A 23,647-nucleotide genomic window follows, 5' to 3' on the forward strand; every position below is an offset into this window, starting at 1 on the left:
AGAACACATCTCCACTGCTCTAGAGTCCAGTGGCGGCGTGCTTTACACCACTGCATCCGACGCTTTGCATTGCGCTTGGTGATGTAAGGCTTGAATGCAGCTGCTCGGCCATGGAAACCCATTCCATGAAGCTCTCTACACTGTTCTTGAGCTAATCTGAAGGCCACATGAAGTTTGGAGGTCTGTAGCGATTGACTGCAGAAAGTTGGCGACCTCTGTGCACTCTGTGCGCTTCCACTTTGTTATAATACCACTGACAGTTGACTGTGGAATATTTAGTAGCGAGGAAATTTCACAACTGGACTGGAGGTGGCATCCTATCACAGTACCACGCTGGAATTCACTGAGCTCCTGAGAGAGACCCATTCTTTCACTAAGATGTGTAGAAGCAGTGTGCATGCCTGGGTGCTTGGTTTTATACACCTGTGGCCATGGGAGTGATTGGAACAGCTGAATTCAATGATCTGGATGGGTGAGGGAATACATTTGGCAATATAGTGTATAAAGGTTCTCTACAGAGGAGTCATATCAGAATTACACACTGCAGCTACAAAAACACTCTGACAGAGCTTTACAAATTGTAATGTTCATATTGGTAATCTACTATCTTGTTGTTTTGTTATTTTGTTCATTTCTGGTTTAAAAACAGGGCTTAAATAAAGTTTATTTTCAATATAAATTCTCATGACTGATTTGTATTGATTTAAAGTGGGTCAATTTGACCCTGAACAGAAGAGGTGTCTCGTGTTAATTTATCATCACTCCATAAAAGGAAAAAATTCCAAATGTAAAATAATATAAAAAATTTATCAATGACATGTTAAACTATTGTATTTAATATGTAGGTCTTTCAACATTAAAAACATTTTAACATGCATTTTTCATTAAAAAGAAATAAATTGTCCTTATTGAACCATGATCTGTGAGAACAAAATTGCACTAAATTGGTTTCTGACACTTTTGGATAATTAAACATCATTGCTGTTCCTGAGAAACGAACATAACAGGAGTTAATCACAGCTTCACCACTCAAAATGCATTAAACACCATTAAAACAATGCAGTCGCTACAATATTTTCTGTTATGTTTAAGTCAGAGGACTGAATCTGTGTCAAAATCTCGAAACTTTAACGTTGCATTATAAAAGTGTAAGGTTAAGAAAGAACAGGTTCTGGGCTGATGTAGGCAGTAACCCGGATGTTTCGCCCTCAGTGCCAGTAAAACATCGCGTGACTTTCTTGCTTCAGAAACGTGAGCAGTGTAGCAGATGGGGGCGGGGCGTGTGATTAGTTCTGTGGGAGGAGCTTAACGCGTTTCCTTCCGCGTTTCCCCCTCGGTGTCTCCCATCATCAGAAGCAGCGGCGGCGGCGCCGTGTTCCGGTTCCTCCGCTCGGTGCTCGCGTCAGTGTAGCGACTCTAACTGCTTACTGAGAGGAGAACAACAAACCAGCAGTAATAAATCCACTGTTCTCCTTACAGATCGCTGTACTGACCCCCTGGCCGGATTTTACCCTCACCAGCCCATCCTCTGTTACACTTAGTACCGCTGACTGCTCCACATGCAGCGCAGTGCTGGGCCCCGACATACCGGCTCCAGCCATGTCGGCAAGCGGTGCAGAGGCCGCCGGTGACACCTCCACCGGGGGAGAGACAGGTAGGAACACGGTGCTGTTTATACCCAGGTGCGGGTCAGATCTGAGGATAGGGGGTGTTTATTCGGGGCTAGCGGGGTGAGAGGTGTTACACAGCGGGTGGAGGGAGAGGGAGCTGTCGGCTCGCTGCTTTGATTGGTGAGCTGAGCTAAACTAGGTCAGTAGTTCAGTAGCGCAAACTGTTGTAGTCCAGGATTCATTCTGTACATCTACTGAGTCCACTCACTTCTACAGTCCACTCACTTCTACAGTCCACTCACTTCTACAGTCCACTGCACCAAACTAACAGTGTTTTACAACTTTAATGCTTAACAAGGACACTTTAATTTAGTCTACATACATTTAGGAATGTGTTTACGTTGTTACACTTATTATTATTATTATTATTATTGCTGTTTTTTTGTTAAACAACATTTGTTGTAATATAATAACATTATTAAAGAATTTTAAACAGTATCATATTACAATTATTATAATTAATAAATTATTACAAATGTAGTCTTTCTTATCCTTTTTATCAATGTAGTTTAACACTATAGATTATTGCTGTTTTTTGCTAAACAGCATTTATTGTAACCAGAGACATAAACAATTACATTATTAAACGACTTTAAATATTATCATTACAGTTATTATAATTAATAAATTATTAAAAGTTGTAGACTTTTTGTGTACTTCAGTCTTTTTATATTCTTTTTTTATCAATGTAGTTTGACACTAGATGTGTCATAAAATGAAAACCTACAGTTGTAAAACTAGTTTGATCAGTTTTGCCTAATTTATATTTTAATAATGTAAAAGTATTTTTTATAAACATTATTAAAATATAGATGTGACAACAATACGTTTAAAATATTCAGTGATTTTTAAAATTTACATTTTTACATTTACATTTTTGGCATTTAGCAGACGCTTTTATCCAAAGCGACTTACATTACACTTACAGTATATTGTCTAAGCAATTGAGGGTTAAGGGCCTTGCTCAAGGGCCCAACAGTGGTAACCTGGCAGTGGTGGGGCTTGAACCAGCGACCTTTGAATTACTAGTCCAGTACCTTAACCATTTATTTTTTACCTTAATAAATAATTTTTTTAAATCTTCACGACTGTTACCACAATAATAGTAAACTAAAAGTCATGCGTGTTTTTTTTTATCTGACCTACTACTGTATTTTATTATGCTTTATATGTGTCATGTTTATTCCATGGCACAGATTATTCACAATATTTATTAAACATAGGACTAAAATGGTTTTAAACTATGTCACAATCACTAGCAACAAAATATGTTCCAAACAAAAGGTCAAAACAATTCTATGGTTGTTATTTTACTATGTGTATATTTTTATACAGTGTTTACTTTGTCAGTGCCTGCACCACCCTGGTTTGTTTACTGTTTTTGTTTTCCCGGTGATGCATTTATTGTATTGTTGGCACTTGTATCTGCTGTCCTAGTGGTGTATAAATCAACCCCTTTAATTTGGAAAAAAAAATTATTTACAGTTTATGTAATCAGAGCATTTTATTTAATTAAAGTGCATATAAAATTGTATAATTAAAGTGCATATAAAATTCTTAACGTTTTTGCTTTGCTTTTATTGTTTCTTGTGGTGCCATGCTTGATCAGAGCTTGATCACGTCTTTGTTGTGCATAAAGATACTATCAAATGTAGTCTATTAAATAAACTTCCAGTTGTTTTATTCATTTGTTTGCTTATTAGAATAAGAATAAAGTCCACCTTTAGTCCAGTTATGTCTGTGTTCTTTCTAATCAAGCCCAACGTTTAGGTAACCAGACAGTTACCTAAACAGTTCATTGTTCTATGTAGAGCATATACATACATCACTGATATATCACAGTAATGAGAACATGCTGTTTGTTAACCTTTGGTAGTGGCACATAACCTAGTTTGGCTGGGTGCTTATGAAACGTGCGAGTGATGTTAGTCTGGCATCGGCCCAGGTTATAATTTTAAGCACTCTTTCTCCACTGACTCATTTTGCTTTTCTAGAAGACTCATGGAAAAACCTACAACTTAAACACGTTAGAGGTTCATTACTAGTTATGGTTTAGTCAAAAACTAATTTTCTGTGTTCTAAAGTAAACTCAGGCTTGTTTTTTTTGTTTTATATTGTTACGATAAAGTTGCTAATCATTAGTGTTTTTTTAATAGTGGCTCTATATTATACATCTAGATTCAATCCCAAAACCAAGGAATCCACTATAATTGTACAAGACCATTTTCTTCTTCATATTGTCTGACAGATTTGTACCTTACTAATCTGTCTTTTATTTAGGCAACTTTACATTTTTACCCTCTTTTTTGTCATTTCCAGTTCCCAGATCCTGGGGACTTCTGATTAAATCTCATCTTCTGTTTCTTCTTTTTTTGGCCCAAGTGATGAAATGAGTTAAATACAGATTGAATTCTAGTCTGTTGAGTGTTGACGGATGGTTATATATATTTAAAATAATTTGAGATCCATTTACACTTTAATACGTTTACTCACTTTTTCATTATTCTATTCTAATTAGCTTCATATTGCTGTCATTTTACTCCCCAACTGTTTTGATGGTCCTTGTTTTACAATACAGTATACTCATTCCCACAATATGAAGTTTTATTTATCGCACATGAGCAGTTTGATGTTACAGTTTTCCTATTCAATTTTTAATTGCAAGTTTATTTGTTTAAATTTTTTATCAATATACTTTTGCAATCTAAAATATTCAAACCCCCTCAAATTAAAATGTATTATGGTGGTGTGTGTAGAATTAAATGAAAAATTATAACAAGAAGTCACAGTAAACAAAAAAAAATATTTATTGATACATCCAATTTTATAACATAAGTTGACAATTTTGAATTTAAATGTTTGTTATGCACTACTATTTATTTCATTTCACTGATATTCATTTGCTAACTTCAGTACTTTGTGGAGCATCCTGTTGCCCTGATAACCTCTAATGATAGATTTTACTAAGTGCTAACAAATTTCTGACACCTCTCTTGTGGAATCTTCACCCATTCTTCTCCTGCAAAATGTTATTGAGGTTTGATGGCTTTTGTGCTGCAACTACTTCCTTTATATCCTACCAAAGACTTTCTCTATGAGATTTAAATCTGGATAGGCTATTCTGAGAATGTCATTCTATGATATTCCAAGTTACAGATATACATATAAACATTTAAGGACAACAGTGAAAGTAGTAACAACAATGTAACAACTAAATGTAACAATGCAATGTAATGACTGATTCCTTAACCAAGTTTTGATTGACTTGGAAGTGTGTTTGGGATTACTGTCTTGCTGGAAAGTCAAATTATCGAGGTTCAGTTTCAGCACAGAATACATAACATTCCTCCTCAGAATGCCTTGGTATTTTGATGAATCCATGATGCCAGTTACGGTCAAGATTGCTAGTTACTTCAGCAGAAAAACGTGCTTTTGTCCCACGCTTTATCATGTTTTTCTGTAAATCTTTTTGTTTATCTTTGTTGTCCTGATGAGATTGTTAAGTTCTCTGGGGTAAATTTGGGCTTTCTCTTACAGTCAGGCAGGTTTGCAGCTGTGCCACAAGTTTGAAACTTTCAGACAGTACTCTTAATAGTGTGTCTAGCAATGTTCAGGGTCTTGGAAATCTCATTATACCCATTGCCCTTTGGGGCACTGAAATGATCTCCTCTCTCAGCTTTTATTCCAAGTTTTCACGATGGTCACAACACACCCTGAACACTTGAATCTCTGGGTGGTCTGTATATAACACATCACAGCTGAAGCAAATTAAGTGTTGTTATTAAGTTCCCAATGGTTTAATCATGCTGTGACCCAACTTTAGGTCAAACAGACTAGCACTGGGTTTTAAGATCAGCAATTTATATAGGGGTTGAATAATCGTGACATCGCAGTATTAACAATATAACGTCATAGTATCACATGATTAAATGTGTCTATTTCTGTCTATTAAATGTAAATATGTGATGTAAGGCATGCTGTATGTAAGAATCTCAGTAAGAGCACCAAAAGGCTTTTGTATAGCTATTTATTATGGCAGCAGATCTTAGGAAGTGCAAGTCTGTGATTCAGCTCTGAGGTGTGAGCGTTTAGCTTAGCTGTCCTTGCTATGAGCCTGTATGTGCAGCGTTCTTAACGCGTGAACGAGAGGTTGTGTAATATGTAGGTCAAACTCGGCATACTTGTAGGCCAGCACTCAGATGCCACACACACACACACACACACACACACACACACACACACACACACACACACACACAGTGGTTTAACCTAGAACTTGCTGCCATGTTTTAAAAAATGACTGACGCCTGATGTTCTAACACTTCTCTACTTTTGATTCATATTGGCTGTTTTTGTTATTCACATTATAATAAGTGATTTATTACATGTAAACAAACAAGCTGCTCCATCAGTTAGAGGCACCAAGATAATTGATCACATTTACCTAAGCAGACTGTTTTGTGACCAGTTTTTGTTACCAATAACTTTTTGTCCTAATCCTCTTTTTGTTTCAATTCCCCTGCAAGTTGCCCCATCCAACAGTCGCACAATGACCCATTTGTTAATATGACTTTCCTAAAGAAAAGCTTAAACTTGTTTTTTACTCATGTTTTTTTTCTTCATGGCATTCTTCTGTGAACTGCCATCCTTAGGTCACTCCAGACGTCTTTGATGGAGTGTAAGTCTGGGCTTTGGTCCTGTGAACACTTAAAGCCTTAGACAATTCTTGTCACAATTTGGTCATGGAAATTATTCATTATTACACGTTGTATTTTGTAAATATAAAAACATTTAGTTGGGACAGTGGCGTGTTTAGCTCTGTGTTCCATCACCTTTCCTATTAATGAGACTATTTAATGGTTTCGGAACTGAGGGCACTAACTGTTACAGTCTGTGGTTACCATTGGCTGATTTTCCTCTTCATGATGCTCCATACATATTTCATTAAAACAGCACCAAACAAAAGTTCCAGCATCATCTGAATACCTTAGCCAGTGCTGAAACATCATTTATTGCTGAATATCACTTTAATAATTATTCACACTCTGTGATTACCTCCCTTTAGCCCACTGCAACATTGTTTTCCTCTGGTTAGGTGTTAATGCTGGTGTTAGTCAGCTGATTTCTTACATTGCATTCACAAATATTGACTCGGCCATTTGTTCTTTATTTGGATTGTTGTGTGTATGTTTTTTCTAAACTGACTGCTCTACTTGTATGTTTCCGTTATATAACCTCCCATTCTGTGGATTAAACTTAAACCAAATGTTAGACACATCTGAGTTTTATAATCCTTTACATTGTTTTAATCAACAACTCTCTTGTTGGAGCCATGTTTTCTTTCAGTTAGTCCAACAGTTTGTTATGGTCTTTTAGCACTCCCTTTTAACTGCTGGCTCATTTGCATTTTGTGTGGTGTGGTGTTTCCATTTTTGGCAGGAGTTCTATCTCCAATAATTAGCATCATGTCATAACGTTTAAAGAAAGAGTAAAAACACACAACTCACAGCTTTTTTGCTTCCCTGATTTTCTGCCTCTTTGGATGAACATGTCCAGATGGACTGGGTTGGCAGAAGCTGCATGAAAACTGCACGCACCAGTTTTTCCTCAGGCGTATCAAAGAAAAGGTCTCTGTTTGGAATATTTTCCTGACTGCTGTGTTTAGTTATTTCAGCTGTTAGCTGCTGTGCTGTTGAAGAACAACAAAAAAGTGCAGCTGCATTTCCTAGGTGACAGGCTTAGTGGTTCATGTTTGTGCTTATAGCATTTGGAAGTTGTAGTAATGAAGTACTGTGAACATCAGCCCTCTAATTTAATATGTTGTTGAATCACATTTGGCTGCAGTAAAAACTTGTCTATTACATTTGATAGACAAGTCTTTTTGGATATGTCTCTTCAGGCTTTGCACACCTGGATTTGGGCAGGTTATCTTGTTCCTCGTGGCATTTTTCTGTGAACTTAAGGTCACCCCAAAAGTCTTTGATGAGGTTTAGGTCTGGGCTTTAGTCCTGTAAACACTCAAAGCCTTAGATAATCTTGCCCTGGTGACTTTGGAAATGCCTTCCCACAGTTTGATTATGGAAATCCACAGTAAGTTTCTTGGATTTTATGGCTTGGTTTTTTGTTTTTTGGTAATATAGTGAAAAATAGACTTAGGCATGTGTCTTTCCAATAAATTCAGATTGTAATAGGTTGATTCCAGTTGAGTTCTTGGTACAACCAAAGATAATTTAAGCAAACTAGATGCACCGGAGTCTGAATATGTCCAAAAGAGATGTCAGTTTTTGATTTGAAATTCATTTCCAAAAAGCTGTAAAAATATGTTTTCACATTTTCAGTAATAGGTTTAAAAATTATAAGTTTATTTTCTTTTTTAATAAGAAGTATTCCTCTCTGTTTCACATAGAGCGTTTAGAGGTGTTTGCTAGTAAACAGTAGAATGTACCAAGATAGAGACACTTCAAAACACAGCACAACACACTCATAGCATGCACATCTCGAATTTAGATTCAGAGACTATAAAAGAATTAAACTGAGACTGGCACACACATACTGGCACACAAGCTCTATTTTACTAAAGGGAAATTCACACAAAGTAGTGAGCATATTAGAAAGAATTACAGGTTTTAATAAAAAAGTTAAATGCTGACCCCCACTGTTTACACACATAAGCTTCACAGTGGAGGGTGGACCATTTATTTTCTGAACTCTCTATTTAATAGAGAAACGGTCCTAGTCTCTAGATTTTTAATTAAAAACATTTGTCCTTCAAATTTTTTTACTGTTTAAATGTTTACTGTAAAACAACACATAATCTTTAAAACAGTTAACTTAATGGGCAGTTATTTAAAGGTTTTTACTTTTTATACAGTATTACCCATTTGCATGTGCTATTACATTTACTCAGTGTGTTGCTAAAATAGGTTGGGTTGATCAATGGTGTTGACTTGTGTAATGTGTGTTGTTTCCAGCTGAATTCTCACTGCTCGTAGGGAGGTGGAATGATCTATTTCCAAAGTGTAAATGCCTCAAAACTGGAGCAGACCTGGTACTTTATACTGAATTGTTTAGGCATTGCATAACGCAGTGCCAGATTTCATCTGCGTTAAATAACTATTTTTCATTTTTTTTGTTTTTAAGCACTAACGAATTTGAGGGGATTACATTGTTATTCTATTAAGACGACTCCCTTATGTTGATCCCTTATTTTGATTAAACGAAACCCCTACACTTTTTAGAGCAGTTATGAAAACAGTCCTACTTTCTGGTATTCACAGAGTTTTGAAGTAAACTAGTCTGTTCTTTTTTGACTTTTGTTAGAGATACTAGACAGATTTATGTCAGACCTGACCTGAAATTTAAACAAGAATTCATTTTTTAATAAGGACAAAAAGTATGTGAAAGTTTGTACAGAAGGATGGTCATGCTGACAAGAACCTGATTTCCTTTTTGGTGGTAGATTTTTGCAATTTTTGAGACCTTCATCCACAATTTACCTGTTAGTTGCCTTATGTTATAATGCCCCGTATCAAAGTATTAACAATTAGGTGATAATTGCTGTTAACTGGTCCTAAAAACCTAGTAGAACTCATGTTTAGCTGTCTGGGGACATGGGTGCTTTAGTGATCTGGGTGTTTTAAAAATTCTATTTACTGTATCGATGGCATAACTGGTCTGAATAAAATAGGAAGAAGCAACTTTCAGAAATAAATGTAGTAGCATAAACTGTGAGATCCAAGATTAATTAGTAAAAAGGCAGTGATCGGCACATGCTAAAATGTTTTATTGCACTGAAAGGTCAGTGGGTGTAAGAATGTCCAAGACCTTGAATGTTCTTAGAAAAGTTCCAAACTAATGATGACTATGCTCCCATGCACACTTCCAGGTCAACCAAAGCTTAGTTAAGAAATCTGTCATAATTAATCGCTTGTTATTTTATCTCTTTATTATTTTTTTGTTTGTTTCAGGGGATGCATTGGAGGAGAGACATCAGAGTCACTCTGCTTTGAGTCTGGTGACCCCCACCTCAACTGCCGGCATGGAGCTCCCCAGAAAACGCAAGGGCAGCACTGAAAAGTAAGCTCTTACACACACACATTGGGACCTGGATGTCTTGACCTTTATAGGATAACAACTTCCACTCTATTAGAAAAAAAACAACAACTATAAAGTAATTGGGTTACACTGCATTAAAAAGAGTCTTGATTTTGAATAATATAGAACCTGGAAAAAGCAAAAACCAGTGTAAAGGGGTAAATAGGTTTTTAACAAGCCACTTGTGTGTTCATGTGGAACAAATAAGCAATGACAGCAGCAATCAGAAAGAGCGTGATTACTTATTCACACCTGTACCAATTCATTTTGTAACACTTTGATTCCAGGGAAACTAAATCATCAACCCTGTTGGATGAAGACATGGACGACGAGCAGGAGAGGTAGTCTACATGCAGTGACTTTTAAAATGTATTTTGCATGTATACCACTTTTTAATACTCAAGGTGTTTTTGTATTTAGGTCAGAAGGAGAGGATCCACATGTGAAGATCAAGTGTTTCAGGTATTCTTATACAAGAGAATTGAGATTGAAATGATTTAGTCTGTAGTTTTAATCTAATCTACATTGTTTGTCCTTTATTACGTTGGATTATACAGTACGTTGGGGTGTACACACTGCCTCCTTTATATAAGTTGCATGTCAGGCAGACCATTTTTAAAACAGGGGTATTGAATGAGCAACCCATGGGTCAGATTCAGCCCTTTTTTTTTTTTTTTGCCCCTTCTGATTATTTATTAGCATTTTACATTGTATCCAGTAAAATTTTTTTCTATTTGTCTCTCCCTGTCATATACAGGTCCTTCTCAAAAAATTAGCATATTGTGATAAAGTTCATTATTTTCCATAATGTAATGATAAAAATTAAACTTTCATATATTTTTGATTCATTGCACACCAACTGAAATATTTCAGGTCTTTTATTGTTTTAATACTGATGATTTTGGCATACAGCTCATGAAAACCCAAAATTCCTATCTCAAAAAATTAGCATATCATGAAAAGGTTCTCTAAACGAGCTATTAACCTAATCATCTGAATCAACGAATTAACTCTAAACACCTGCAAAAGATTCCTGAGGCTTTTAAAAACTCCCAGCCTGGTTCATTACTCAAAACTGCAATCATGGGTAAGACTGCCGACCTGACTGCTGTCCAGAAGGCCATCATTGACACCCTCAAGCATGAGGGTAAGACACAGAAAGAAATTTCTGAACGAATAGGCTGTTCCCAGAGTGCTGTATCAAGGCACCTCAGTGGGAAGTCTGTGGGAAGGAAAAAGTGTGGCAGAAAACGCTGCACAACGAGAAGAGGTGACCGGACCCTGAGGAAGATTGTGGAGAAGGGCCGATTCCAGACCTTGGGGGACCTGCGGAAGCAGTGGACTGAGTCTGGAGTAGAAACATCCAGAGCCACCGTGCACAGGCGTGTGCAGGAAATGGGCTACAGGTGCCGCATTCCCCAGGTCAAGCCACTTTTGAACCAGAAACAGCAGCACTGGACTGTTGCTCAGTGGTCCAAAGTACTGTTTTCGGATGAAAGCAAATTTTGCATGTCATTCGGAAATCAAGGTGCCAGAGTCTGGAGGAAGACTGGGGAGAAGGAAATGCCAAAATGCCTGAAGTCCAGTGTCAAGTACCCACAGTCAGTGATGGTCTGGGGTGCCATGTCAGCTGCTGGTGTTGGTCCACTGTGTTTTATCAAGGGCAGGGTCAATGCAGCTAGCTATCAGGAGATTTTGGAGCACTTCATGCTTCCATCTGCTGAAAAGCTTTATGGAGATGAAGATTTCATTTTTCAGCACGACCTGGCACCTGCTCACAGTGCCAAAACCACTGGTGAATGGTTTACTGACCATGGTATTACTGTGCTCAATTGGCCTGCCAACTCTCCTGACCTGAACCCCATAGAGAATCTGTGGGATATTGTGAAGAGAAAGTTGAGAGACACAAGACCCAACACTCTGGATGAGCTTAAGGCCGCTATCGAAGCATCCTGGGCCTCCATAACACCTCAGCAGTGCCACAGGCTGATTGCCTCCATGCCACGCCGCATTGAAGCAGTCATTTCTGCAAAAGGATTCCCGACCAAGTATTGAGTGCATAACTGAACATAATTATTTGAAGGTTGACTTTTTTTGTATTAAAAACACTTTTCTTTTATTGGTCGGATGAAATATGCTAATTTTTTGAGATAGGAATTTTGGGTTTTCATGAGCTGTATGCCAAAATCATCAGTATTAAAACAATAAAAGACCTGAAATATTTCAGTTGGTGTGCAATTAATCTAAAATATATGAAAGTTTAATTTTTATCATTACATTATGGAAAATAATGAACTTTATCACAATATGCTAATTTTTTGAGAAGGACCTGTATACATTAATACATACTGAATCTGTATAACATTACTTTTGCTCATGCAAATTTGCTGCTTAATAAAAATAATTTTAAAAATGTCAGCAAGCTTATGTTCAAATGTCCACAAACTTTAAGCCACTGAATACTGTTTACTATAAATAAATATTCTAATTTTTTTATTCACATTTATGTTAATGCTTATAAATAATGTAAATGTTTTTGTTAACATTTGTAAGTATAAAGTCAATAGGACTTTGTGCCTAAATCTTGTCTGAATTATATGCAGAAGACTTAAACAAACCCATTGTTTAATCATAGGGAACCTCACAGCCAAATTGAGAAGAGGCGACGAGACAAGATGAATAACTTGATAGACGAGCTGTCTGCTATGATTCCAACATGTAACCCTATGTCCCGAAAGCTCGACAAGCTCACTGTGCTGCGCATGGCTGTGCAACATCTTAAATCACTCAAAGGTATGTGTCAAATCGAAGGGCTACAAACGACTTTATTTAACTTCATTAAAGAGTGTTCTCATACAGCAAAACATTGTTTCCTGATTACAGCTGTTCTGATTTTGGCAGGTGCAACCAGCTCCTTCACTGAAGCCAACTACAAGCCTTCATTCCTTCCTGATGATGAACTGAAGCATCTTGTTCTTATGGTAATTCTGTGAAATGTTCTGCAGTGAGTGGGGCTGTGAAGTTCAACAGTATTTTCTATTCCAATAAACATTTTGTTAAATGAACAGTAATCAAAAATTCAAATAAGAAAACGACCCACAGTTATTGATAATCATCAAAAACACAAATGGTCTGTTTGTCTATTTTATGCAGCTATCGTGATGTTGATGATGACTCTTGGGAGGTACAGCGGTCAAATCCACTATCCCACTACCACTGAGATCTGGGGTCCCAATCTTAGCTGTGCTATCAGCTGGTCGGGTGTCTACACAGACATGATTTGACTGTCTGTGGTGAGGTGGCCAATGATTTCAAGGAGAGCTGCATGACCACATGCCCCCTCCTTCATGTGTCCAGTCTGTGGTCGCTTCTTATCACCTGCTAGTGTTGGATTCCTACATAGAGCCGTATCACATACCGAGCGTCATGCTAAATTTTATGTAATTACCCCCTAATAACCCAGGCTTCAGGACCAGTAACGGCAGAGACCTTGTCCAATCCCTGACCAATTGTATTTGTGTGGGCACCTGGCTAGATCTGTGGCTCTGCTGAGGTTTGAGTTTGAACACTCCGCAGCGATGTGCTAGTGCGATAGACTTCTGCTCCACTTAAATGCCATAAAGATAAATCAATATATCACTATATAAATATGCTGTTTTCATTTACCAGGTTAAACATTAGGATTGTTTATTGAATACATGTGCATAAGTGTAGCCAGATGCCTATAAATCTAAATAAAGAAAGGCTAAACAGTAGTTATGGAATGCCAGGATTGGTTTATACTAGCTGAACAAATTTTTCAGCTGGAACTTAGCAGTAGGACAGGAAAAGTAGGAACTGCTGGTTCAGATTGTTACAGTTGTGAACAGTGGAGGTTGGATCCTACCTTAATTCTAAGTTGATTTGAACAAAGCATTTGCCAAATGCTGAGTCTGGTCTAGTAAAACAATCCTAATTTCTATGTATTAACAGATGTTTATACGTTGCTGAGTGCTCTGTTGTGCCGCTACTCTTTGTATATTTCTGTTTGATTGATCGTGCTGATCTTGTTGCCTAGGCTGCAGAAGGATTCCTGTTTGTGGTGGGCTGTGACCGAGGGAAAATAGTATTTGTTTCTGAGTCTGTATCAAAGATTCTGAACTACAGTCGGGTGAGCAGCTGTTGCATTTCAGCTTTTTTTTTTAAACTGTAAAGTAAACTGTTTGGTCTGTAGTTGAAGCATGTGATATTCATAGCTACTAGATTTAAGAGATTTGAGCTTCAATTTAGTTTCTTGTGTTGGTTTCGAACAATGAGGTTCTGGAATAGAAGTGTGTACCATAAAGCAGGATTCGTAAGTTAACAAACTGCATTATATGGCCAAATGAATATGGACACCTGACTGTGGGCATTAATATGGACTTACCCTGTCTTAGTGGCTTTAACAACTTTTGCTCTTCTAGGAAGGCTTTCCCATTTCTACATTTTGTAAGGTCAGACACTGATGCTGGACAGTAATACTTTGCTTTCAAGATTTAATGTGTCTGTGAGAATTTGTACCCATTTAATCTAAAAAGAAAAGTTCAGATTAGGAACGTCAAATGTGACTGTATGTGTAGCTGGCGCATGCACAGTGAGGTTGGGTAAAAAGGTTTCAAATCAGTATTGGCACTCTGTACAGGCTTTCACTTTACTCTCAACTGGAGTCAAGCGTCAAATTCAAAAAGAATTAAATTGACATTTTAATAATTAGTTTTAATCTAACATTGACTTTCTTGTCTGTTATCGGTTAACTGATTTATTTTTAGCATCCATAATTTCATTTCAAAAGTGTGCAATAAAACTGAATATGCAGGGTACTGAAGTTATTCCACACCAAACTCATCAAACCATGTCTTTATGGACATCACTTTGTGTGTGGGCAAAAGAATGTCATTTATTCAATACATCTGGAAACACTGGCAATTTCTGAAACACCTGTATTTAATCATATAGTAATCAAGTAGGGGTGTCCAAATACCTTTGGCCATATACTGCAGAATATTTATTAGATACAGTCTTGTCACTTATAAGACAGATTTTGGCTCATTGTGATGCTGTTTGATTTCTAGCCAGAGTTAATTGGCCAGAGCTTGTTTGACTATGTTCATCCAAAAGACATTGGGAAAGTAAAGGAGCAGCTCTCGTCATCTGAACTTTACCCACGGGAACGCCTTATAGACGCCAAAAGTAAATACTTTTCATTTTGACCTGTTTTTCTACAATTTATTATTGTGACCAAATGTATGATGAGTGTTGGATAACTCATACGTATTGTGTGTGTGTGTAGCGGGACTACAGGTGCAAGCTGATCTGCCGGTGGGTGCCACTCGGCTCTGTTCTGGGGCTCGACGCTCTTTCTTTTGCAGAATGAAGTGCAACAAAGTCACAGTAAAGGAAGAAAAGAACTTCCAGGCAAGCTCTTCTAAAAAGAAAGGTAAACCAAACAGAGATTTACACAACTTTACACCAGTTCTTAATTTGGGATTTGCTTTATTTAAGCCATAGAGACACATTTCTACTTTAATAATTAATGAAAATTTTATCAAACAAACAAACAAAAATCTAAAACAACAATTAGAAACAACTTGACATTGTGTGGCCAATAGTATGTGCCCTCCCCACAGTTATTAAATTCAGAATTTTAAGCCACATCTATTGCTAAAAGGTGTACAGAATTAATTATTTAAATTAACAGTTTGGCCGCTCAGGTGGCGCAGCGGTAAAACGCACGTGAGAGCTGAGATCTCGAATACATCGTATTGAATATCGGCTCTGCCTTGCCGGCTGAGGATGAGTGGCTACATGAACAACAATTAGATAATCGGTTAAGAAAGTGAGTGAGTGAGTTTGGAACAGTTTGACCTCAATAATGCCCTTTTGACTAATTGGGCACAGATTTCCTCTGTTAATCACCTCCATAATAAACCAAAAATACACTATGGAAAATGTACAGATCAAGTTATCTACAATACATGTAAAATAGGCCATTCTAGACTGACACACCAACACCTAATACTAGGAGAAGACCCCACACTTTGCAAAGAATGACAGACACCCATCATCATAAAACACATAAAAAAACATCCTGAATAAATGGCCAAAGTACAACAATGAAAGACAAAGACTACATATGCCCAATACCCTCACCCAAGATAATACAGAAATAATCCTTAAATTCCTCAATAACATAAGACTAAAAGCATACATATAATACAAGCAAGAAAACACTGATTCCTGCCATGAATATCACAAATGTGGAAAAAAATGTAATTATAAAAACAAACAAACAAAAATCACCTCCATATTAATTTCCAAGGCTTTGTAATAGTCAGGTTTATTTCATAGTTCTGGCCATATTATGGATGTAAGTATCTTAGGATGTCCTGAGAAATAAAACAGATTTTTAGGCTGCCACTTAGTTTTAATTTTAGAAGCCTGAGCAATTAAGGTAGTAAAATATTTGGTAGCTGTTTACACAGACCATATGTAAGTGCTTTTTTCTGTACTGTTTTAGAGTCTCAGCGTTATTGCACAGTTCATTGTACCGGTTATCTGCGTACCTGGCCCACCAGTCAGCTGGGAGCAGAGGGAGAGGTCGAGGCTGATAAGGAGAGCTCACACTTTAGCTGTCTGGTGGCCGTGGGCCGCGTGCACCCTCACACAACCCCCCAGGTCAACGGAGAGGTCAAGGTCAAGCCCACAGAGTTTGTCACTCGATGTGCCATGGATGGCAAGTTTACCTTTGTGGATCAACGGTACATTTACATTTCTAAAGATGTGATTGTGAACTGGGTGTAGGCAAATTTACCCAGCTCCAATTGTTATCAAACAGTTTCATCTTTGTCATAGCAGGTAGTGGTTGTATATTTCTATGCAACAGTTTAACAACATGAGAAATGTTTGACTTGTAGCTAAAGCATCACTGTTTTAAGTATACAAGTAACAAAATTATAAAAAGGGATGATAATGATAATGGTGGTAATAACATGTTACCAAAGTGTAATGGCTAAGTAAATCACTAATAAAAACATTTTGCATGTGGAATTATACTAAAATGCTAGGGAGGAATCAGACCTACAATTTCATGCCATACATGTATACAGACATCATTTACTTCAGCAGTAAATATATTACAATCCACAAGCCTTTAGACTTAATCTCACCACCAAATCAGTGATTTATTACCGCAACACCATTTATTAGTGCTGTCACATGTTACGATTCATTTTCATGTAAGCACTTTGGTCATCACAGTTGAGTGAAGGATGTAATAGCTTAAACAGTAATCTGATTAACAATACTGTCATTTATCACGGACCAGCAAGTTTAGGTTTCAGCAGTAAATTAAAAACATCTTGGATCTTAAAATCATTCTGTAAATGATACAAACTCTTTGCATTTGTTGTTGTTTGTTTTTAAAGAAACCCCAGAGCCGTGTCGACTGTGTCGCTGTCTTTTTTGTATATATGTGAGAACTGCTTTCCTACATCACAGGATAATATCTGTCTAGAGAAATGCTATTTTAGAATCCCTGTTCTTTTTCAGTTTTATTTTCCCTTCTGATTATGACAGTTTCTTGAAATAAAACATCATTACTGTTGTCCACAGAGCCACCACTATTCTTGGATATCTGCCCCAGGAACTACTTGGCACATCCTGTTATGAATACTTTCATCAAGATGACCTGCCCCATTTAGCTGACAGACACAGAAAAGGTGAGTTTAGTGCTGCAGGGACTCGGGTGTAATGGAATAGCTTCATTATTCAGGTATAACTTACATATGCATTGTGGGAATGTATAGGTTACTCACTATGAAACCAAAATTGTGTAGCTACAAGCCCTACAGCAACCACTTCATTTTAAAGTCAAATCCGTTCTTTTAAATTATGTGCATGAGCTGTGACTGTAGCATTACAGTAAAGTTTGTGCTCATGGTATGTACACAATATTTTTTCTTAATTCAAATCTTTTATAATCTATAATATAATCTATACAGAGTTACCTTATTCCATGTGAACTGGCCCCAGTCAATTCCATTGAGTAACAATTCTTAACGTACAGATAGAAAAAAAAGAAACAGAATAGAATGCCTTTATTTGTCATTTATACATATACAGATGTACAGTACAATAAAATTTTCTTCGCATATCCCAGCTTGTTGTTTTTTTTGGAAGCTGTGGTCAGTGCGCAGGGTCAGTCATTGTACGACACCCCTGGCAGAGCTGGGATTCGAACTCTCAACCTTTCAGTTGATAGCCCAGAGCCCAACCCACTAGGCTACCACTGTGTTTCTCAAATTATTTAATTCTATATCTAAGTTATACTTTAAGATCTTGTAAATGTAAAATTTGTTTTTGTTTTTAACTATGATTGTTGTATATATTTTTTTTACCTCTACTGTTTTTTTTTAGTGTTAAGAAGTAAAGAAAAGATTGAGACGAACTGCTACAAGTTTAAGACGAAATATGGATCTTTCGTCACCTTACAAAGTCAGTGGTTTAGTTTTATAAATCCCTGGACCAAAGAAGTAGAGTACATTGTGTCAACAAACACAGTCATATCGTAAGTACAGGATTTTAATCTCTTTAATGGATATGTAAATGTGTAATGGTACACGATAAACTGATTGTTATCAAACTGTTACAGTGATAAAACTCATTCAAGTGGATCAGGGGAGAAGTCACAACAGCCTGTAGATTCCAAGTCCTCAGAAGGTGAGTGTCTTTAGTGCTTATTTTAAGTTTGCCCCAGGACTTCTATACATGTGAAATTGTTTTACATACCTATTCCCTTAAAAAAGTAGGTGAAATGTAATTGAAAACAGAAAGCCTGGATTTGTCAGAGATTGCCTTTAGTTGGTTAACCTCTAACCAACAGTTTTACAATGTCCATTTAAAATATAACACACAAGTCTTTATGCTTTATGCATTATAATCAACAACAAAATTAAGTTCTTAAAAATGGTTCTTGGTTCTGATGTGTTTTTTATTCGCTTGTTCAGTCGAGGCCAAGAAATCACTTCCCATTATCCCAGGCATCTCCAATGCTTCTGGCACCATGATTTATGCTGGCAGTATTGGAACACAAATTGCTAATGAGCTGCTGGATTTTAATAGGTAAGGACTCTTCTAGTAATATTTTACATAAAATTAATTTTATTGCTAGATTATCTGTCATAATGCAATCGTGTGTCTGACTTTTTAGAATGAACTCTCCATCCAGTGGCAATGCCAGTCCCTTTAGTCTTCTGCAGGACAAGTCTCCATTGGCCCTCACTCAGGCCAGCAGCAATGTGAGTCTCCTGTTCTTATTGAAACCTACACAGATATTTAGAAAATGTGTCTCCTCAACCGCAACCACAGTCAAGTGATTTTTACCCAGTGTCCCTGATCAGGAAGCAACTTCTGAAAATACATACTTAACATATGATTTTTTTTAACAGAATATTTGATCATAAATATACAAGCTGGAGGAAGCGTGCCACAACCCTAAACCTTCATACAGTTTAGTTTGGCATCTGCTGAAGAAAGAACTTAATTATCACTTTATAAGAGCTCCAGATGTAACAACCTGTTGGACGGACATCCATTTCCTCAGCACTTAAATCAGGCCTTTATTACAGAGTGGCCTGACAGAAGCAACTGTTGATACCTGACAGCTGTTTGTCATCCAATCTGACCGTTTTCCAGCAGCTACAAAGGAAAATGGGATAAATCCAGATGTGCTTGTAGAGATCTTTCCAAGATGACATGCAGCGTTTTTATTTTTTAATGGATTATTCAGTGTACAATGGTGGGTACAAATGGTAATTATTATTGCAGTCTTCCTTATGTTTACACATTTTTTTTTATATTTCTATGTTATCAAGGTGCCAAACGGGGAGGCGACAGATGCAGAGATGCCCAGCAATTCAAGCTCAGGGAGTGACACACGTAGTGGAGCCTTTGTCGGAAGTGAATATGCCATGGGTAGCTGCTATAATTGTTTATTTTATACCACATTCCAATTGTAACTGTGGTTTTGTGAGTTTATCACTTATAAGTGGTTTTCTCTGTTCTAACAAACATGTTCCCCTCATTTTTACATAAGGAAAATTTATGAATAACTTTATCTTTATAAAATCTATAGATTTCATTAAAATATTACATTCAAATTCACATTATAACATTATATTCAAATTCTCTCTGTACATTAAGGTTTAATTAGAAATTTCTATCACAACCTTTCCTGCCATGAACATGGCCCAGGGGCAGACATGGCAGTAAAAACTAAACACTAAATCAAACTTATTAGAAATCTGATCTTTCTCCCATGTGCTTTTTCTGCAGAAGGACCTTCGCAGTTGGATCTGGAGGGAGTTCCAGGTCTGGGAAGCTTGAACAACGATGAGGCTGCCATGGCTGTAATAATGAGCCTGTTAGAAACGGACGCAAACCTGGGAGAGGGCCTGAACTTGGATGAGATGCGTTGGTCTCTGTAACATCACATTTCCTAGTATTTGATTATTTTGTATAGTTGTGTTTTTTTTTTTAACAAACTCTCCGTTACCTGATGCAAGATCATCCTCATCATTTGTCTTCTACACTCAAAATCTGGTATGACTTTTTTTTTTTTAGTGAAAGACGGATTAAACAAGTCCTCCAGCGGTTCTTTAGTAAAGATGAACGGGATTCAGAGAATAGTAAAATACAATCGACGTCTCTGTTGCATTATTTCTTTTATTTTATTTTCTGAATATCTTTCATACTAATGAAAAGCAGAAGGTGAGGAACGCTTAGGAAACATGACCAGATTTTTTTGGTCTGATGTGTATTTCTGTTTTTGAGGGACGGTTTGTGGCTCTCTTTCGCCATCTTTTAAAAAAAGCATTAAGTCAGCCATTCAGCAAGTTTGTGAGTTCTTTATATGTGTGAGAACAGTTTTGATACACTAAGATGATCTATACTTGATTTTTTTTTTATGCAAAACAACACTGGACATTTTACATGATTCATACGTACTAATATTATCAAGAAAACCCTGGTAGTTCTAATTGTTTAAAAATATGTATTGACTCAGTTGAAGTCAAACGTTTACATACAACTGCAAGAAATACGTTTTCTTTCTGTATTGGTATGTCATCTTTTTATGAACATTGAACAGTTGTCTCTTGCTACAGTAAGGAAGAAAACCCAACTATCCACACTCAAGAAAGGAGCTTCTGCTCCTAAATTAGCATCTCAAAGACTGAAAGAAGTTTTTTGATGATCACATAAACAAAGAAAAAGGTTTTTTGAGAGTGTTTTCTAATCATTTAGTCAGAACAAAATGCTACAGAAGTAACTCTCAAGACTACCATGAAATGCTTTTCCATTACAAGTGTATGTAAACTTTGATTTCAGACACTGTATGTGTTTGTGATTATCATCATGGACGACTGTTTTTGATATTTTGCTTAGTTTCAAGTAAGCTGAGTGGATCCGAGTGGCTGAGTAAAACTACTTTACAAAAAAACATTTAAGCTGCTTGATAAGTCTCGGACAGCTTAAAAAAATGGGGCCATTACAAGCCAACAGATAAGTTGATACAAGTGTCTAAAACTGTCCTGAAGTAATGGAAAGTAATTATTTCAAAAGATGTTCTTATTTGTTTTGATGCTGGTGGTGTCCTGTGCTAACATATGAAAACAAATATATATGTTTATTTCAATACACACTTTTGTCCAAAATGACCCAATTACAGTGCAAGCGATTGAGGGCTAAGGGCCTTTTTAGGAGCCCAACAGTGAGGTTCATTAATCCAGTACATTTACCACCAGGCCACCACTTGTTTTGCTTGCCATGTATTTAGTTCAGGACTAGCAAAATAATAACTGCATTTAGCCAAAACAATTAGTTGTTGACTGCAACAGCTGTACCCTTGAAGATTTTTTAAGAACCCCTAAGCTTTACTCAATGGCCTACATGGGAACAAAATAGTAAAAACCTGTAACAATAATACTGAAAATGATATACTGACTACGACCATACTTCTTCTAGCAAGTCCTGTATAGTTTGAGGTTGTATAATTGTTCAATAAGCAAGTCTTCCAGTTCTTTAAATGATATGTGGGTATCCACTTCTCTATCTTTTAAAAAATAATCATCATCAATCAGTAAATACTACAATCAGTGCCATGTATTGGCAAAATATTGTGGGTTAAAGGCATCCAAATGTGTGAAATATTTCCAAATTTAAGTGTTTCACCCTTGCTAACAGGTGTATAAATCTTCAATGATTTGGTTTTGGATTAGGATGTCCAACAAACATGTGTCCACGTCCTTCTGGCAAGATAAACTAAATCTAGTTATACTATTTTTTATTTATTTTATTTTTTTGAAGATGCTAGATCTAGGGTATTGGAACCCTAATGTGATAACCAGGAAGGAATTGGATTGGTAGTGTTGGGCCTTAAACACAGAATCAGCTACTCTGTCCATCCATGCGACAAGTGTGCCATACATGCAAGCATTAAAAAAATCGATTGTTTTTCTTTCCATAACACTCAGTGTACTGTATGCATCAACACCCTAGCGTAGTGTCAGATTTTTCAGAGTGAATTTGCACTATCTGCTGGGTCATTTTCTGCACTGGCTTGAAGCAAAGTACGAGTACTGTATCTAGATTAGAACCACAACACTTTCCTCAAATGGCTTTAGTCCTGGTTTAGGTTATGCTGCATAGAAGAATTTAGATTTTTGTTGTTTGTTTGCTAGTTAAATTCATGCATGTTGGCCTTTTGTGTACCGGCTCATTTTGTTTGTATTTTTTTGTACAGCATCTTGTTAGTATTGGATAATGGTGATGTTTGCCTTATGAGATGGACTGAAACTTTGATCCTATTTTTCCCGTCCTAAATGTGTTGGAGAGTGGTGATTGATTAGTTCACTGATGACTGTTCCTCTGGTGACTTCCACACTTTTAAACGGTTTTTCACTTTCATGGACTCTGAGGGCACTGCTGGTTGGAACTGGTCAGGCTACAGTCTTCTGTGCCTCTTTCGGAAAAGAAGGGGACTTTGTTAGGACCCTATACACCTTTTTCATCTTCCTACTCCCACATGTGAAAGGCGTCTGAGTGTATTACAACATAACTGCTGCTGTTGACAATACTGGTTATGCCAGACAGGCTGTGTCCTACCAGGCTACTCTGTAAAAAGACTTAAATAAACATTAATATCATTTACATCCAAGTGTCATGAATGAAAATACAGTTGCAGTTAGAATTTGACAGGCATTTGACATGCACATACACCAAGGACATGCTAAGGTTTTTGTTTAGCTGAGTAAAACATTTATGTGTAAAAAAAAAAAAAGAAACTTAAAAATATACATACAGCACCTTGGATTTTGGGTTTGGTCATAAAGTCAATACAAAAGTGAAGTAACAGCTTCCATTACAAACTAGCTAGCAGATGTAACTGACATGAACTTTAGCTAACAGCAAAACAACAGTTTTAGCTAGCAGCAAACATCAAACTTTAACAGCAAGCAGGTAAAGAGACTCATGTCCTCCAAAAAGAATAGAATCTTTATTGTCACTATACACAAGTACAATGAAATTTCAAAAAGTTTTACCTTTGACTGAAGCTGTTTGCCAACAGGAATTATATTAAGTGCAGACGGTAAGATACAATAATCAGATTTAATCGAACCTCTCAGTGAACTCATGGTGCCGGTAAAATAATTAAAAACGAGTTAAGTGTTGTAGTTTTGAAATGCGCATGCGCAGATATCTTTAATCGCTCCCAGCCACTAATGTAGCGTTGTGTTGACCAGAGTGTGGAAAACCCGCTCAATAAAATACTAATAGTATTTCACTAAAATAATTAATGAGATTCTTAA

At 36.8% G+C, this 23,647-nt stretch overlaps 1 protein-coding gene across 3 annotated transcripts; it reads left to right on the plus strand.

Moving 5' to 3' along the window:
- The first annotated feature begins 1,371 nt into the window (after window positions 1-1,371).
- bmal2 (basic helix-loop-helix ARNT like 2) lies at window positions 1,372-22,988 on the plus strand. 3 transcript variants are annotated; one of them, XR_010013984.1, is made up of 17 exons: window positions 1,372-1,654; window positions 9,638-9,746; window positions 10,052-10,105; window positions 10,185-10,226; window positions 12,400-12,557; window positions 12,666-12,745; window positions 13,822-13,914; window positions 14,855-14,972; window positions 15,073-15,219; window positions 16,300-16,540; window positions 17,394-17,500; window positions 18,198-18,348; window positions 18,433-18,500; window positions 18,788-18,902; window positions 18,991-19,078; window positions 19,229-19,578; window positions 19,655-19,741. XR_010013984.1 is itself a non-coding variant. In XM_063004200.1 (17 exons), exons 1-17 carry the CDS (start codon window positions 1,600-1,602, stop codon window positions 20,264-20,266), a joined length of 1,878 nt encoding a protein of 625 aa, XP_062860270.1. In that variant the 5' UTR covers window positions 1,372-1,599; the 3' UTR covers window positions 20,267-22,988. The 3 variants fall into 3 exon arrangements, 2 of the variants coding, with proteins under 2 accessions (XP_062860270.1, XP_062860272.1); XM_063004200.1 differs by lacking the exon at window positions 19,229-19,578 and adding an exon at window positions 20,115-22,988 and having other exon boundaries at window positions 19,655-19,754; XM_063004202.1 differs by lacking the exons at window positions 1,372-1,654; window positions 19,229-19,578 and adding exons at window positions 7,726-7,760; window positions 20,115-22,988 and having other exon boundaries at window positions 19,655-19,754.
- The last annotated feature ends 659 nt before the right edge of the window (window positions 22,989-23,647 follow it).

The sequence above is a fragment of the Trichomycterus rosablanca genome, chromosome 11 (assembly GCF_030014385.1).
Source record: "Trichomycterus rosablanca isolate fTriRos1 chromosome 11, fTriRos1.hap1, whole genome shotgun sequence".
Taxonomy (NCBI): Eukaryota; Metazoa; Chordata; class Actinopteri; order Siluriformes; family Trichomycteridae; genus Trichomycterus; species Trichomycterus rosablanca.